This window comes from Ranitomeya imitator, chromosome 3 (assembly GCF_032444005.1).
Source record: "Ranitomeya imitator isolate aRanImi1 chromosome 3, aRanImi1.pri, whole genome shotgun sequence".
Classification (NCBI taxonomy): domain Eukaryota; kingdom Metazoa; phylum Chordata; class Amphibia; order Anura; family Dendrobatidae; genus Ranitomeya; species Ranitomeya imitator.
The window spans coordinates 685419429-685435876 of NC_091284.1; the positions used below are offsets into that span (position 1 = coordinate 685419429).

The 16448-nt window shown below is 47.0% G+C and overlaps 1 protein-coding gene across 3 annotated transcripts in view; it reads right to left on the minus strand.

The window, feature by feature from the left end:
- Window positions 1-219: 219 nt before the first annotated feature.
- The window catches only part of BAZ2A (bromodomain adjacent to zinc finger domain 2A), a 143996-nt gene continuing 127767 nt past the window's right edge, over window positions 220-16448 (minus strand). For all 3 annotated transcript variants that reach the window (XM_069758457.1, XM_069758456.1, XM_069758458.1), the window contains 9 exons: window positions 15067-15277; window positions 6463-6618; window positions 6207-6367; window positions 5838-6115; window positions 5604-5736; window positions 5347-5493; window positions 4731-4936; window positions 3690-3833; window positions 220-2040 (listed from right to left, as the gene is read on the minus strand). In XM_069758457.1, coding sequence (XP_069614558.1) covers window positions 1872-2040; window positions 3690-3833; window positions 4731-4936; window positions 5347-5493; window positions 5604-5736; window positions 5838-6115; window positions 6207-6367; window positions 6463-6618; window positions 15067-15277 — 1605 coding nt within the window. In that variant the 3' untranslated portion in view covers window positions 220-1871. The remainder of the gene's footprint in view (window positions 2041-3689; window positions 3834-4730; window positions 4937-5346; window positions 5494-5603; window positions 5737-5837; window positions 6116-6206; window positions 6368-6462; window positions 6619-15066; window positions 15278-16448) is intronic.

A 16448-nucleotide genomic window follows, 5' to 3' on the forward strand; every position in this document is an offset into this window, starting at 1 on the left:
GAGCCATGGACTTTCAGATCTGAAGGGGTAAAGATTTGAGATTTTTAGGATGTTCTACTAGGAAAGACCACCTTCGTAAAGTGCAAGATCAGTTATACCAGACTAACCTGAAGAAGACTAACCTGAAATGAGAAGGTATCCTAAAACCTATGCTTACAGGCAGAACTTAGATCAAAGGAATGGGGTAGAATGTGCTAGCACTGCGCTTTTTTTTTTTTTAGAATGGAAGGAGAATGTCTTTTGAAAAAAAAAATTCAAGGCAAAACAACATATAATGGACTGGCTGAATCAGAGTGTACAGATCCCCTCTGGTTTACACCAAGAACTTGTTCCCATTTCTATATTTGCCAAGTATTACATATTCAATGGATTAGTGTATGGATCAATGTATAACTCTCTGGCCAGACCAATCAGGGAATGAATAGAAGAAAACTAGACTACATCTTCAATCCACACAATGGTCCTGTACTACCTGAATGACGAAACTTCTCAGTAACGCACGGATGCAGACCAGTTTTTGAAATAAACCTCATGATGCTTCTGGGGAACCAAATGAATGATCTCTAACCTAATAAAAGGTCACCGTCAGGGTGGAGGTGCACAGACTGCTATAGCACTTACTGGTAAAATAGTTTTTCGGAGGTTGGAAAATGTTCAAACAGACAAGATTTTAAATACCAAAAGCAAATGGCTATAGAGCCGACACCATGATAAATAAATAGACAGTCAATAAAAAAGGAAGAGGTAACATTGATTCTACACAACGTACTATAAAGTCAAATAAAAAAAAAATACAAAAAAACAAACAAAAAAACGATTGTAGCAAATGTCCTCTTGGAACCCTGTAGTGCTTAAGGCCAATGAAGGCCAAGGGTACTTCTACTCGGCAATAGCAAGTACCTCAATCTCAACATAAGGGGGAAAATGACAGAAGTGGAGCCGCTGGCATGGGAGGAGGTAGTGCCGGAAAAGGAAGGAGACTAAAAAAAAAAATAAGAAAAACTTTATATAACAAACAGTGATTAACTAAAAGAAGCAGCACATTGAACAAGATATGATTGGAGGTGATAAGATCCAAGTTCAGGCCTGGGACACACAAAATTATTGTTCTGGCACTGAACACTGGCCGTATGACACCACACGCTAGAAAGCAGATAACTCATCTATGGTCCAAAAAAAATGCACAAAGTCGCTATTGCTATTGAATAAATCCTGATGCAGGGGTTAAAAACCCAGCGACAGGAACAGGAGTGAGCAGATACTGAAAGCGTTGAACATGGCCATGTGACAACTTCTGACCAACCCTAGTACAGCTAAGATGTAGCTCATCATTAGGCAGCTTGGTGCCCATGGTGGGTGAATGGATGGACTATGTATACATGTACAGTATAAATATATGCATTTTGTATGTTATGCTAACGCAGATGTCGCAGTGGAATACATGTAAACGTGCGTATTTCAGCGGGGATATCCAGGTTCAGTAGGCGTGAAACATATTGGCTCATGGACGCTTAGTAGCAGGTCTACATAAGCATACTTAACACTGAGATATGAATGAAGATATGGCCAAGATGAGCCGGGCACGGTAGCACAGCTACTTCTGGTTAAGGGTGGGCCGCCCTGGTGACAACGGTGAAAAGTCCAACCTCAGAGGGAATGAAAGGAATTCAGACACACTGGGAAAATGGATTTGAGAAGGGGTGCAAGGGCCCCAGGTAATGAGAAATCAAACCTGAAGTTGTCAAAATTTCTCTTCAAAGTGGGGTGCGCACCTTGAAAGATATACGGACAATAAGAGAGATGAACCCGTTTTTCAGTGTTGCAGAGATGCACGAACAAATGGTAAAACTAAGAGAAATTGCGTTCCAGCCTCAAAGGGAATTGTTTTCTCGCTCTTGGTTGAATTCCTCCCATCGGCTTTCATAGAACTTTTTCAGAACCAGTCCAGCCTTCCCAACGATAGAGTCATCCTCATTAAACAGTTGGCAATTACTGAACACGAGCTCGGCATCTTCTGCAAATTCTTGGTAGCTGGTATATCTACAGACGTGAAGAGAGAAAACGGTGATATAGGAGGGGAGCAGTCTGTGTATTATACACACCGAGTGGGAATTTCACTACACAAGAGCTTTATGATAAGATATACAGATGTATTCCCTTCCTACCCTGGAAAGCATATCAACAGAAAGCATGCATCTAAAGGGGTGGTCTGGTCATCCATTTCCTGTGACCACTCTATGTAATAGGTCACCAATATCAGATCACAGGGTCCAGCACCAGCACCCCCAGCAATTACCTGGTAGTATTTTCGCTGGATGTAATCATTGACCAGAGCTGCACTGCACACATCCATCTAATGCGTACTGCGTGCTAGCAGGTATTAATCAGCTCAAGAGAATAAGAGCAGATCTGCAGTACCTGGCACAATGGAGCTGTGCCCTGCGGGTGCCATGTGTCAGACACCCACCAATCAATAACATGTGACCGTAAAAAAAAACAAAGACAAAGCAAAAATCTGACCACCGTGCAGTGATCCTAGTAAGAGTGACCAAATGGCTATCCTTACTACTAGCCATTGTAAACCTTTCACAAGTTTGCTCTAATAAACTCCTAAATCTAAATTAGGGCAATCCAGGGTTATTTTCTACAACTAGATGGTGGCCCGATTCTAACGCATCGGGTATTCTAGAATATGTATGTCCACGTAGTATATTGCCCAACCACGTAGTATATTGCCCAGCCACGTAGTTCACATACTATATTGCCCAGTGACATAGTATATTGCCCAGCTAAGTAGTATATTGCCCAGTCACATATAGTAGATAAGGAGTCTAAGGGGTTAATGGTGGGGCGGTGACGTCAGAGGACGGGGCTGTGTGGCCGCGGCTCCCGTCTGTCTGGGATAATTGATGATTAGCCGCGGTCACGTGGTTAACTGGGGAGGAGGTGAAGTTCTGGCCGGCGCCGCTCACAGCCTAGATGTGTAAGTGTCGGACGGGCAGGGTGATGTCCACCTGCAGCCCCGGCCCCCACACCAGGCTCCGCTCTCACAGCCTCCGGACACCCGGCAGCGCGGAGGCTCCCTGCACAGAACAACAGGAGCAGCAGCAGCGGCACCATCCTCCTCCTGGTTGCATTGCGGTCTCGCGAGATGATGACGTAACGGTCTCGCGAGACCGTAAGTCATCATCTCGCGAGACCGCAATGCATGCAGCGGTCATCGAGGCGTCGCGCGGAGCAGGAAAGGCCGGTTCCTGATCCGGGGGGGGGGCTACCGGAGGGCGAGTATGTAACTATTTTTAATTTTTTTTATTAGTTTAACATTAGATATTTTTACTATTCATGCATAGGCAGCATGCATAGTAAAAAGGTGGTCACACAGGGTTAATAGCGGCGGTAACCGAGTGCGTTACACCGCGGTCAACGCTGCCATTAACCCTGTGTGAGCGCTGACCGAAGGTGAGTATGCGGATGCCGGGCACTGACTGCGGGGAGGAAGGAGCGGCCATTTTCTTCCAGACTGTGCCCGTCGCTGATTGGTCGCGGCAGCCATGACAGGCAGCTGCCGAGACCAATCAGCGAATGAATAACCGTGACAGACAGAAGGACAGACAGACAGAAGGAAGTGACCCTTAGACAATTATATAGTAGATGTTAATATAGTACTCACTCTGCTATTAAAAACTTACCGTCCATTCAGCAACTTGTTCCGCATGGTGGAAAAATCCATAGGGTTCTTGATGATTTTCCTGTAGCCAGGTACAAGGCGTGGGTTCACGGGTTCTAGGAACGGCCAGGCATCATCATGGGACTCCATCTCCATCAAGATGATTCTAAATAACAGAAGTCATGGTTACACGGGCGCTAGCCCTACTCTTAGATTAGAAAGGTATTTTTACAATCAAAATGAGCATTCTGGTATAAAAGAAAGAAACTGGCTGGCATTCAGATTGCCAAGGGTCAGATCTTCAGCAGACAGAGGCATCAATGGCACAAAATGAGATACTTCAAAAGGATGTCGCCAGCAATTCACTATAGTTGACCAAAATTACCCAAACAGTTGGACAAGCCACATTATATTTTGCATAAATTGGAAAAAAATCATTATTGCAGTCCAGAGTCCAGAATATATCACTGGTGTGAACAAGTCTGTGTCTGCTGTTCCATCAGGAGAATATAAGCTACACCAAATTACACACGAAGGAGGTGAATATTTGACCATCACTTATATACGAGCTTCTTGGAAGATCAATGCCCAAACTATGGGTTTTAACATAGTATATGGCCTCTTTTGTGAATAACCGCCTCCGCTCTCCTGGGAAAGCTTGGAACAAGATTTCATAGTGTCCACAAGAAAATGGATTTATTTGCATCTTTAGAAGTTATAGATGTCTGTATCTTTTTCTTTCAGAAATATTCTATGGATTTTAATATTTTAATGGCGAGCAGTGCAACATGACATTGCATTCCCATCAACGGTATAGAGGTATATAGTATAGTATATTATGGTTATTGCACCACTGAAAAGGCACCCCCCCTCCCCCCACACACAAAAAAAAGTGCTTTCTGACCCAGCTGGCCAGGAGCTATTTGTGCCTAGTGCCAGCCTCCGCGTGGCGGCAGCTTACAGCCATACTCTGCTGTGTCCCTCAATGAAGCGATACAGAAATAGTATTTTATGGTGATTGCACCACTGTCAAGAGGCAAAGAAAATGCGCTCTCCAACTCACTCGCAGAACGTTAAGTCAGGGCACTGGCTTCGAGTTCCGATTCGTCTCCGTTTTGCTAGTGACACATCTACTGGGGATTGTTGTGAGACTGCTGTTGGCTCTTTTCGACGCGACTGCTTCAAGGGACTGTCATCTTGATAGCGTTGCACGCTTTTTTTGGCTCTTTTTGAGGAGCCGCTGGGTCGTAGATACTCGCTTTCGCTTTGCTAGAAAAAAAAAAAAGTGAAAATAAATTACACACAACTAATTTATATACATAGGTCTATATAGATGTAGTAACATTAAGAGTAATTTTGCAAACACTTTGTGTTTGCCTTTGGTAAGTGTGCGTCCACATGGGTCAGATATGCAGAGGATGTTTCAGGCAGACAATGCTTAATACAGCAGCATGGTGGACGGGATGCTGCGACGGTGGATGCGCTTGCTGAAAATCATCACTTGATGTTTCATTATATAAACAATCAAAGTTGATTTTATCAGCAGCGGAATATCCACTTCTGAAAGGAAACGTGTTTGACCATGCCAATCACCACCCTGCCAAGCAATGTCATTCATCCACTGACTCATAGTCCTGCCCGGTTTCCTTTTAAAACAAACACTATTATAAATCACTTACCAAAGAAATACAGTTGGGGCAAAACCAGTCCCCGTCTGGGATCTCAGTCATCCGAGGCCGATGGCAGTAAGTGTGGCAACCACGATCACAACTATCACAGAGCAGCAAGCTTTCATCATTGTCACCTTTTCGACAATAAATACAAGTCTGGAAAAAATAACGGCAGGGTTCTTTAAAACATATAGAGTAAGACGCAAAAAAAAGCAGTTACTGAGGTGCACAAAATAAAAGCTACAAGAGCTCACTCAGTCTCTTACCACTTTATTAACTGAACGCTCCCAAGCGAAGGACTTCTCCAGCTGCTGCACACACAGAGATAACTGAGCTGAACTTCGGCATCGCTCCACTGTTTGGCGCCACAGACGCAGACGGGATGTAATGCTGTACTGACTGCCACAAACAAATGATGATGTAAAGATTTGTATATCATGAAAAAGTTATAAAGATAGTAAAGGCATCGTAGAATTGGAGGATGGGATTACTGCTCTTACGTTTCAGTGGTAGACGAGGTCTCTGGGTCAGTGATGACAATCTTCTCATGCTGCACCTCGCTCAATATCCACAGTGGTTCCTTCAGGTATCTTCTTTCCACATTCTGCTCCAGGTCCAGCAGCCGGAGCACAGCTATGTCTAGCGGATTACCTGGCTCTCGGTGTGCTCGCCCTTCTTCTCTTTTCACTTTTGCAAGGATATCATCTGATGCTTCTACTTTGTGCTCAAAGTATTTTAGGTCACTCCGAATGGAGTCTAAACTAGGAGGGGTCCAGCCCTGTAAAAATGTTAAAGCCATGAAAGTTACAGTGCATTCTCTTAGGCTATTCTGACATTGTCGATGTACACGAATGGTAAGTTAGACTGACCCGTAGCTGCAAGTCTGACATCATGACCCTCAGTTCCAAGTCTTCCACCCATTGTAGAACAGAGAGATCCACTTGAAATGTCCATTGCTCCACTGACCAATTGTCCAGTCTTTCCCGACTCACAGGGTGACCTTCAGTGGGTGTGAACTGGAAGAGTGCATCTATGTACAAAGACAAGGAGAATTAGTGATAACTACTTTATCAAATTATTTATAAAACCATGCAAATATGGTAGGCAGGAAATAAAGTCTCTTACCAGTGGCAGACCGGGCACACATCTCCTTGAGATGCACAAGATGTTTTGTGAGATGTTTGTGCAAAGACTTTTCACGCATCCCTCGGGGATGTAAAGCTTTCAGCAGTGATTCCAGCACAGCTGGGTCCTTTATCCACCACCAGGCGTTTGTCATATCTGCAAATTAGAAAGCAGATCAGGTAATCACACCTAGTTTACTCTGGTACGGACATTATATTTCAGCATTCAACAATTCTCTCTCACATACTACTAAAAACATGACACAAACCTCACGCAACAAGTGATGAGACAACTGAAGGGAGTAACGCTGGTCACACACAATATATTGAATTTGGCAGAAATCGCTTTGTGTGTATGAAGACCTCAGAACTTCCCCGACAGCAGATTCAGAGCCTCTGTGTGACTGCTACACACGTGGTCAAAATTGTTGGTACCCCTCGTTTAATGACAGAAAAACCCACAATGGCCACAGAAATAACTTGAATCTGACAAGAGTAATAATTTTCATAGATCTTATATTTATTAACAAATGAAAGTCAGCCATTGCTTTTCAACCATGCTTCCACATTATAACCAGAAATTATCAAACTCATGAAATAGGCCTGGACAGAAATGATGGTGCCCTTAACTTAATATTTTGTTGCACAACCTTTTGATGCAATCAAATGATTCCTGTAACTGTCAATGAGACGTCTGCACCTCTCGGCAGGTATCTTAGCCCACTCCTCAAAAGCAAACTGCTCCAGTTGTCTCGTGTTTGAAGGTTGCCTTTACCAGACGGCATGTTTCAGCTCTTTCCAAAGATGCTCAATAGGATTTAGGTCAGGGCTCATAAAAGGCCACTTCAGAATAGTCCAATGTTTTCCTCTTAGTCATTCTTGGGTGTTTTAGCTGTGTGTTTTGGGTCATTATCCTGTTGAAGACCTATGACCTGCGACTGAGTCCAAGCTTTCTGACACTGGGCAGCACATTTCTCTCTAGAATCCCTTGATAGTCTTGAGATTTCATTGTACCCTGCACAGATTCTAGACACCCTGTGCCAGATGCAGCAAAGCAGCCCCAGAACATAACAGAGCCTCCTCCTTGTTTCACAGTCGGGACAGTGTTCTTTTCTTAAATATGCTTCATTTTCCCATCTGTGAACATAGATCTGATGTGTTTTGCCCAAAAAGTTCAATTTTTGTCTCATCTGTCCATAGGACATTCTTCCAGAAGCTTTGTGGCTTGTCAACCTGTAATTTGGCAAATTCCAGTCTGGTTTTTCTTATGATTTTTTTTTTTCCCAACAATGGTGTCCTCCTTGGTCGTCTCCCATGAAGACCACTTTGACTCATACAACGACGGATGGTGCAATCTGACACTGATGTTCCTTGAGCTTGAAGTTCACCTTTAATCTGTTTAGAAGTTTTTATGGGCTCTTTAGTTACCATCCGTCTCTTATTTGTCATCAATTTTCCTCCTGCGGCCACGTCCAGGGAGGTTGGCTACAGCCCCATGGATCTTTATGAATAATATGTGCAATTTTAGTCACAGGAACATCAGGCTGCTTGGAGATGGTCTTATAACTTTTACATGTTTGTCTATAATTTTCTTTCTAATCTCCTGAGACAACTCTTTCCTTCGCTTCCTCTGGTTCATGTTGAGTGTGATACACACCATGTTACCAAACAGCACAGTGAGCATCTGTAGCTCTATATACAGGCCCACTCACTGAGTCCAAGGTTGTAGACACCTGTAATGCTAGTTAGTGGACACACCGTGATTTAACATGTCCCTTTTGTCACATTATTTTCACGGGTACCATAATTTCTCTCCAGGCCTATTTCATGAGTTTTATTTTTCTTTTTTAAATTATGTGGAAGTATGGTTGAAAAGCGACGTCTGACTTTCATTTGTTTATTTTCATAGATCTTTTATTTATTATTACTTTTGTCAGATTCAAATTATTTCTGTTGTTAAGTGAGGGGTACTAACAATTTTGACAATGTGTGTATTAGCACTTCCTTCCGACACATTACTTTATACATGTTCTGGGTAGGACGGGGGGTATAAGCCGATGCCCAGAACCCGATAGCAGCATGAGGCAAACACTGTGCATTTCGTACGCTCTGTATAAGAGGTAGGCTTTACACCCTGAAGGGTGGTCTTACTGAGCAGAGTAGGAGTGGAGCTGCAGTACCTGAGAACGGCCACTACCATGTACATCTGGCTGATGCGGAAGAGAGGGATTTTTGGTTCTTAATGTAAAATCTCTTTCTTGGAGCCTTCATAGGGGGACACAGGTAACCATGGGTGTATTGCTGCTGTCGCTAGGAGGCTGACACTATGCAAATAAGGAAACATTAACTCCTCCTCGGCAGTATACAGCCTCCAATAGGCACAATGCAACTCAGTTTGGTGCTAAAGCAGTCGTAGGAGTAAGTATAAGGAACTCAACCTATGTACCAACCCAAAACAACGGCACGTTGGCCAACACGGTATAAAATAAAGGGAGGGTGCTGTGTCCCCCAATGAAGGCTCCAAGAAAGAGATTTTACGGTAAGAACCAAAATTCCCTCTTTTTTTCTCGCTTCATTGGGGGACACAGTTACCCATGGGGCGTACAAAAGCAGTCCCAAGGGTGGGGAAAAATAGTCCAAGAAAAGACGACAAGTCGGCCGGTGGGAAACCGCCGCCTGCAGTATCTTCCTACCCAGGCATGTATCCGCAGAAGCCTGAGTATGCAACTTGTAGAACCTTACGAAGGTGTGAAGGGACAACCAGGTTGCAGCTTTGCAAACCTGCAAAGCCGAATCCTGGTGACGAAAGGCCCAAGAAGCTCCCACAGCCCGGGTAGAGTGAGCCCTCACCCCGGAAGGAGGCTGTTTATCCTGACCGCGGTATACCTGCAGAACCGCCGAACGAATCCAACAAGCAATAGTGGATTTAGAAGCGAGGAGCCCTTTTCGACGACCTTCAGAGACGACAGAGGATCGGACTGGCGAAAAAAAGCAGTTCTGGTAAGATAGATTCGGATAGCCCTGACCAAAAAGAACAGGCCGCAGGACTACCTTGCCCTGGTGCAGAGTCAGAAAAGGAGAACAGCAGGATAATGCCGCCAACTCGGATACCCTCCTAATAGAGGCCACCTTCCAAGATAGGAGAGAAAAGGAAATGTCCTAGATTGGTTCAAAAGGCGCGTGTTGGAGGGCACCGAGAACGAGGTTGAAATCCCATGGCTCAACCGGGGAATGGTAAGGAGGTGCTATGTGGGCAACACCTTGGAGGAAGGTCCTGACTTGGGGAAGGGAAGCTAGGTCACTTTGGAAAAGAATGGACAGGGTGGAAACCTGGCCCTTTAAAGTACTCAAAGAAACGCCTGAATTGAGACCCGCTTGAAGGAAGCCATGGACTGAAGGAAGGGAAAAAACCATAGGGAACAAGCTGTTGTCGCATCATCGGAAAAAGGCCTTCCAACATCTATGACAGATGCGAGAAGAAGCCGGTTTCCTAGCTTTTATCATGGTCTGTATGACGCTGTGAAAAAAACCTGCGTCCCTTATGATTGCGGCCTCAACGGCCATACCATTAAATTCAGAGACCGAGAATTCAGGTGGAAGAGGGGCCCCTGCGATAAACGATCCGGGAGGTCTGGGAGTCTCCAGGTGACGTCCGACAGCATGATTACTAGCTCCGCGTACAAGGACCTGCAAGGCCAATCTGGAGCTTTTAAGAAAAACGGGGACCTTCTCTGCCTTTATCGTTTTTACGACCCTTGGGATCAAGGGAAGAGGAGGAAAAAGATAGGATATGTGGAACTGGGCCCACGGGATCCCCAGGGCATCGCAACCGACGGCCATCGGGTCCCGAGACCTGGCTACATACTGGGGAACCTTGTGGTTCGTTCGGGAGGCGATTAGGTCGACGTCCAGAACTCCCCATCTCTGACATATTTGGTTGAAGACGGTGGGATGGTGAGACCACTCCCTGACGCGAGGGCCCTGACGGCTGAGGAAGTCGACTTCTCAATTGTCCAGCCCTGGAATTTGGACAGCTGAGAAGGCGGGAACGTGGTTCTCTGCCCAGCGTAAAATGTTTGACACCTCCATCATGACCTGCTTGCTGTGAGTCCCTCCCTGATGGTTTATGTAAGCCACAGCCATGGCGTTGTCCGATTGAACGTAGACCGGATTTCCCGTGAGGAGGGGCTGCCAGCGGAGGAGGGCGAGGAAGATCACCCTCATCTCCAAGAGATTGATGGTGAGAAGGGTCTCGTGAACCTTCCAGCGACCGTGCGCTTTGTGATGGAGAAAGACCGCACCCCACCCCTGAAGACTGGCGTCGGTGGTGACGATTTGCCAGCGGAGGGGGAGAAATTACCTCCCGCGCAGGGTGGAGGTGGAAAGCATCCACCAAGTGAGAGACTGTCTCACATTGAGAGGAAGGCGAATTGGGCGATCCAGGGAAAGTGGGTTCTTGTCCCAGGCAGACAGGAGAGCCAGCTGGAGGGGGCGAGAGTGAAAATGAGCGTAAGGTACTGCTTCCATTGAAGCGACCATCTTCCCTAGAACTTTCATGCAGAGTCAGAGGGACCGGGCGCTTTAAGGCTTTGATGCCCTGGCGGAGAGAGAAGAACTTCACTTTCGGGAGGAAGACCCGAGCTTGGATGATGTTTAATTCCATGCCCAGAAACTCGAGGTGTTGAGTTGGAATCCAGGTCGACTTGTCCCTGTTGATTATCCAGCCGAGGCGGATGAGCGTGTCCAGAATGATGTGGAGACTCTGGTCGCAGTCCCGATGAGACGGACCCTTGACCAGAAGATCGTCGAGATTATGAAGTTCCCCTTTGAACGAAGGATGGCCATGACCGCTGCCATTACTTTTGTAAAGACCCTGGGGGCGGATGCTAGGCCGAACGGGAGAGCTGTAAACTGGTAATGTTGCTCCTGGATCGCGAAACGAAGGAACCTCTGATGCTGCTGACAAATAGGAATGTTCAGGTACGCATCCTGAATGTCCACAGAGCACAGATATTCCCCCGGTTCCATGGAAGTGATCACCCGAAGGTGGCGGTTCAACTGTTTGCGATCCAAAATCGGGCGGAGAGAGCCGCCTTTTTTCGGAACCACGAACAGATTTGAGTAAAAACCCGAAAAACGCTCGAGGTAAGGAACAAGAACGATCACTCCTGAGGTGAGGAGGGCATTGACGGCCTGGATGAGCCCTGGGGCATGGGACGGCTGCTTGGGTGGATGGGAGAGGAAGAAACGTCTTCCTGGGGACGAAGAAAATTCTATTTTGTAGCCTGATGTGACGATCTCCCTGACCCAGGCATCGTCGACTACCAATAACCAAGCCTCTGTGAACAGAAGAAGACTGCCTCCCACCCTGGAAAGATCTCCAGGTGGGGGTGATCCATCATTTGAAGAGAATCTGTGGCCGCGAGATCCGGAAGGTTTAGAGGAGCGGCTCTTAGCCCTCCAGTGAGGGGTAGGTCTGAAGGAAGGTTTTCTCCATTCCCCCTGAGTGGAAGAACGCTCCTGCTGGGAGGAACCGCCAGAGAAGAAGGGCCGGAAGGGGTGAAAGGACTGAGGTCCCCTACGATGAAAGGGATGCTTAGGCCTGGATTGAGGGAGAGAGGTGCTCTTTCCACCTGTAGCGTCGGAGATGATCTGGTCTAGCTTAGTTCCAAAGAGCCTAGAGCCCTGGAACGGAAGGCCAGTGAGAGACTTTTTAGAAGCGGGGGTCAGCGTTTCACGCCTTCAGCCAAAGGACACGGCGAATGGCAATGATGTTGCTGTTTCCTCTTGCGGAACAAGCAGCTGCATCCAAGGAGGCATTTAACAGATATTTCCCCGCGTGTGCAATCTGGTCCGCTAAATCAGCTAGTTCCTCCGAAGGAACCGAAGCCACGATGCCCCTACGAAGTATCTTGCCCAAGGCAGACACAGCTTTCGCCACCCAAGGAGGCAAAATTCGGGCAAAGGAGGCGCCGAACGCCTCAAAGGCTGATTTGGTTAAAGCCTCAATTTGCCTGTCTATAGCGTCCTTAATAGACACTGCATCTAGGATAGACAAAACTGTCTGCGAGGATAGACGAGAGACCGGCGGGTCTACTTTAGGGGAATCAGACCATTTGCTGACTAGGTCTGGAATAAAGGGGTACAAGACGCTTACTTCCTGGAAAACGTTTTCCGGGTTGTTCCCAGTGTCTAGAGGTAGTATTCTCAAACTCTTTGTGATTGGGAAAAACTAGAGGGCCGTTTCACCCGTTTGAATTTAACGGAGTCCTCCTGGGAGGTGGAATCCTCAAGTTCAAGGGTTTTAATAATAGCCGAAATAAGGCTATCTACCATGTCCTGCATGCCAGAGGTCTGATCTGTATCTGAATCAGACTGAGTGCGAAAGTACATCTGACCCGACGTCTGCCTCAGAGGAGGGGGAACGGGTGGAGAGGGGTATTCTAGATGGTGCTGCGGGTTCCAGAGAGCTGGATGAGGAGCTAGACAGAGTCCTCTTTTTGGAACCTTTCTCCAATCTGACCCTGTGCGGGTCGTGGTCAGGTGCGAGCGAATCGCCGTGGGAGGCGTTCGTGGCACTGGTGGCAGAAGATAGAAGCGGCAAGCGTTCCAGGACCTGTACCAGGGACTGGGACACTTGTCAGGTCTGAGACTGACAGACATAGCAACAGCCCACTTTGGGGGAGGAGGAGTGCACTCATCCCGAGCATTAGGAGCTTCCTGAGAGACGGACATGGTGAAAGGACTGCAGGACAGGCAGAAAGGCGACGGCTGGCCTGAAGCCCACTTTCTCTAACAGCGGGCACAAGCGTAATGGGTCACCGTGGGTTTGTAGCCAGAGGTCTGTGTGGGGTTGGGCATAGGTAGAGCCTGAATGAGGAACGCAGCAGGACGCTATAAAGAAGATACTACTGAAGAAGGCTGTAGCAGAACGATATGCAGGCGATACTGCTTAAGTGAGGACTGCAGCAGAACGCTAAGAAGGTGATGCTGCTGAAGGGAGTACAGCCGAGAAAGGAGGCAGGGAATGCCGAGCCTACCAGACACCCAGCGATTGCAGAAGCAGCACAGGTACTGTGTCCCCCTCCGAATCCTGAAGACGCTGCAGGAGCCTGCCAAGATGGTTGCAGTTCTCTCTGGCCATGTGACGCTGGAGAGAGCGGTGGGCGGGCAAAGCTGTGTTCGGGCGCACAGAAGAGTGGGCGTACCTGGGAAAAAGAAACCGGCTTCGTGATAGGCAGACGCACCTGAGGAGGCGTGTCGGAGTGGAGAGTCGAGGCAGTTCACAGCAGAGGGGGCGTGTCCGGTGCTGGAGAAAATGAAAGTGCGGCGCTGACAGGCCTAGACCGGCAAGGGGGCGTTGGCTACCGAGGGAAGGAGAAAGGCTGCACTATGCCGGGAATCGAGCGATTAGGCGGGAAATTTGAAAATCTACAGAGCGGTGAGCTCTGCCATGGGGTGGAAGGGGGGTGGGGGAGAAAAAGTAGGCTCCTGTCCCACTTGCTACCTTGTTTGAATCTGGCTCCTTGGTGTCTGAGGATTGCGTCAGAATCCCTCGGAGAAGAAGAGGGTTCTGGGAGTAAGATCCTCTTTCCCGCACCATCTCCGGACGGTGCAGAAGACGGCGTCAACCCCTTACGAGAAGGGGGGAGGTCTCTATAGATGACCACCGTCTTCCTCTCAGCACTCTCCGAGGAGAGGGGTGAAGAGGGGAAAAAGTGTGGACTGGCCACCAAGAAGTCACCCTGAAACACCAATAAGGGTGACAGGGGACAAAGTCCTGCCACGGATCCGAGAGGGAGCAATGTGGGGAGTACCACACTGCTCTCTCGGTCACTTAAATGTGGGAAAAACAGGGTGAGAAGCTGCACCCTGTAACCCGAAAAAGTGAATCTGAAAGAGAAAGGGAATCTGAAAGAGAAAGGGAAATTATTAATAAAACACAAAAACCCTGTAAAAGAAAATAATGCAGATCTGGTGGTTAGATCCAGGTCCGTCTCCTACAGACATTAAGCAAAAACTGAGTTGCATTGTGCCTATCGGAGGGTGTATACTGCCGAGGAGGAGTTAACGTTACCTTATTTGCATAGTGTCAGCCTCCTAGCGACAGCAGCATACACCCATAGTTACCTGTGTCCCCCAATGAAGGGAGAAAGAAACAGCCAATTAATCAGGGGGCAGGTGTAAGATCCCCACCTCTCTCACATTGATGACCAATACCACATTCCTGAACTACCTTGGAAGGATCAATGGGGAAAACTTTGTGTATTAGAGAATGGATTCTAAGCATCTACTAACCGAACCAGTCCTGCTTTATATAGAAGCAATCTTAGGTTACTTGAGGGCAAACAGTGGAAACACAAGTTTCTAGTTACCCATGGAGGTAATTTCCAAAGCAATGCAGCTCTCTAGGTGGGGCAGGAACACTTGAAATAAAACTTTACTTCCACCTTCAGTATGTTACATGCAACAAGTGGTTGTAATATGAACCAGTAACCACCTTCATGTCTGAACAGATCCAACACACTACTGCATAAGACATTGAGATTTTATTCCGCTAGTGCAGCGCTGGCCATTAGAGGAAAACTCCTACTCAGCGACTTACTTTCTGGTATGGGTCTTTCTATCAGTTGATTGTAGTACTTCTGCTCTATCTGTGTTAGGAGTTTTCTGGATGGTCGCCCTCTCCGTGTCTCCATTGCCAAGCTGTGTATGGCAGCATTGCTTACAGGCTTGTTACACACTTGGCACACCGTAGATACAGATGGCAGCTGAGAACCCGAAGACTGGTGACGTTTGTCTGCCAATTCACTGACCTGTGTAATGCAAGAAGCTGGTATCAAAGTGTTCCAATGTCACGACAGCATCAATAAGAGACTTCCGAACAGGCTGCAGTAAGCACATGTACCCTGCTTTCTAACTAATGTATGACTGACTATGGATATTTAACTAGTTAATATGCAACAGGGCACGTGTCCTAAAAACATCAATACTGAAAAGTAACTGATGTATTTTTCTGGTTATAAGACGCACTTTTATTTCCCAGAAATTTGGGGGAAAACAGGGGGGTGTCTTATAATCCAAATGTAGCTCACCAGCTGCGGTGGAGCGGGGTCCAAGAGTCGCTGCTTCAATAAGCTGGTGGTGGCAGGAGAGGGGAGATGCATCACCTCCAGTGGCCATTTTCCCCCGAAGCCTACCACTTTGAAAACCATGGAAAGTGCAAGACCCCGCCGAACACCCCCTCCTACCAGCCTGGGGCCCGAAACATAGCCCCACTCCTGCATCTGCCAGCTTCCTGAAGCAGTGACCCTGCCCTACCCGCCACCGCCCCTCAGATAAGCTACAATAAGAAAGAACACTTTTATTAAAGCATTATTTTTCCTATTTTCCTCCACAAAATTTGTGATGAGTCTTATAATCCGCAAAATACACTAATAAGTTCTGAATTTTAGCAATATACTTCATTACCTGACACGGTTTCAGTCGTTCACACTAGCATGCTACACTGCTGCTACAATGCCCAGTTCATGCTGTTTTAGATACTGCTTTCACCTGCTGCTCAGCCAGATCTGTACACTATATTCACACAATTTGTGCATGGGACTTTTCATCTCTCAGAAGGGGGACAGTGAGGAGCGAGAGGCTAAGAGAGGGAAAGTCCACTCCAAAAAATGTAACACCCTCAATAGGATTGTCCTGACTTAGCAAGTTATCCGCTATATATAGGATTGACTGACAAGTGGGACTGTAATTGGCGATCTGCAGCAGTCCAGTTCAGGCAAAAATAGAGATTTTTGTGTACTCACCATAAAATCCTTTTCTCCGAGCCACTCATTGGGGGACACAGAACCATGGGTGTTATGCTGCTGTCACTAGGAGGCTGACACTAAGTTTAGACAAAAAAAGTTAGCTCCTCCCCTGCTGTATACACCCTCATGCTGGCTTCCAGAGACCCAGTTCGGTGTAAAAGCAGGAGGAGATTAT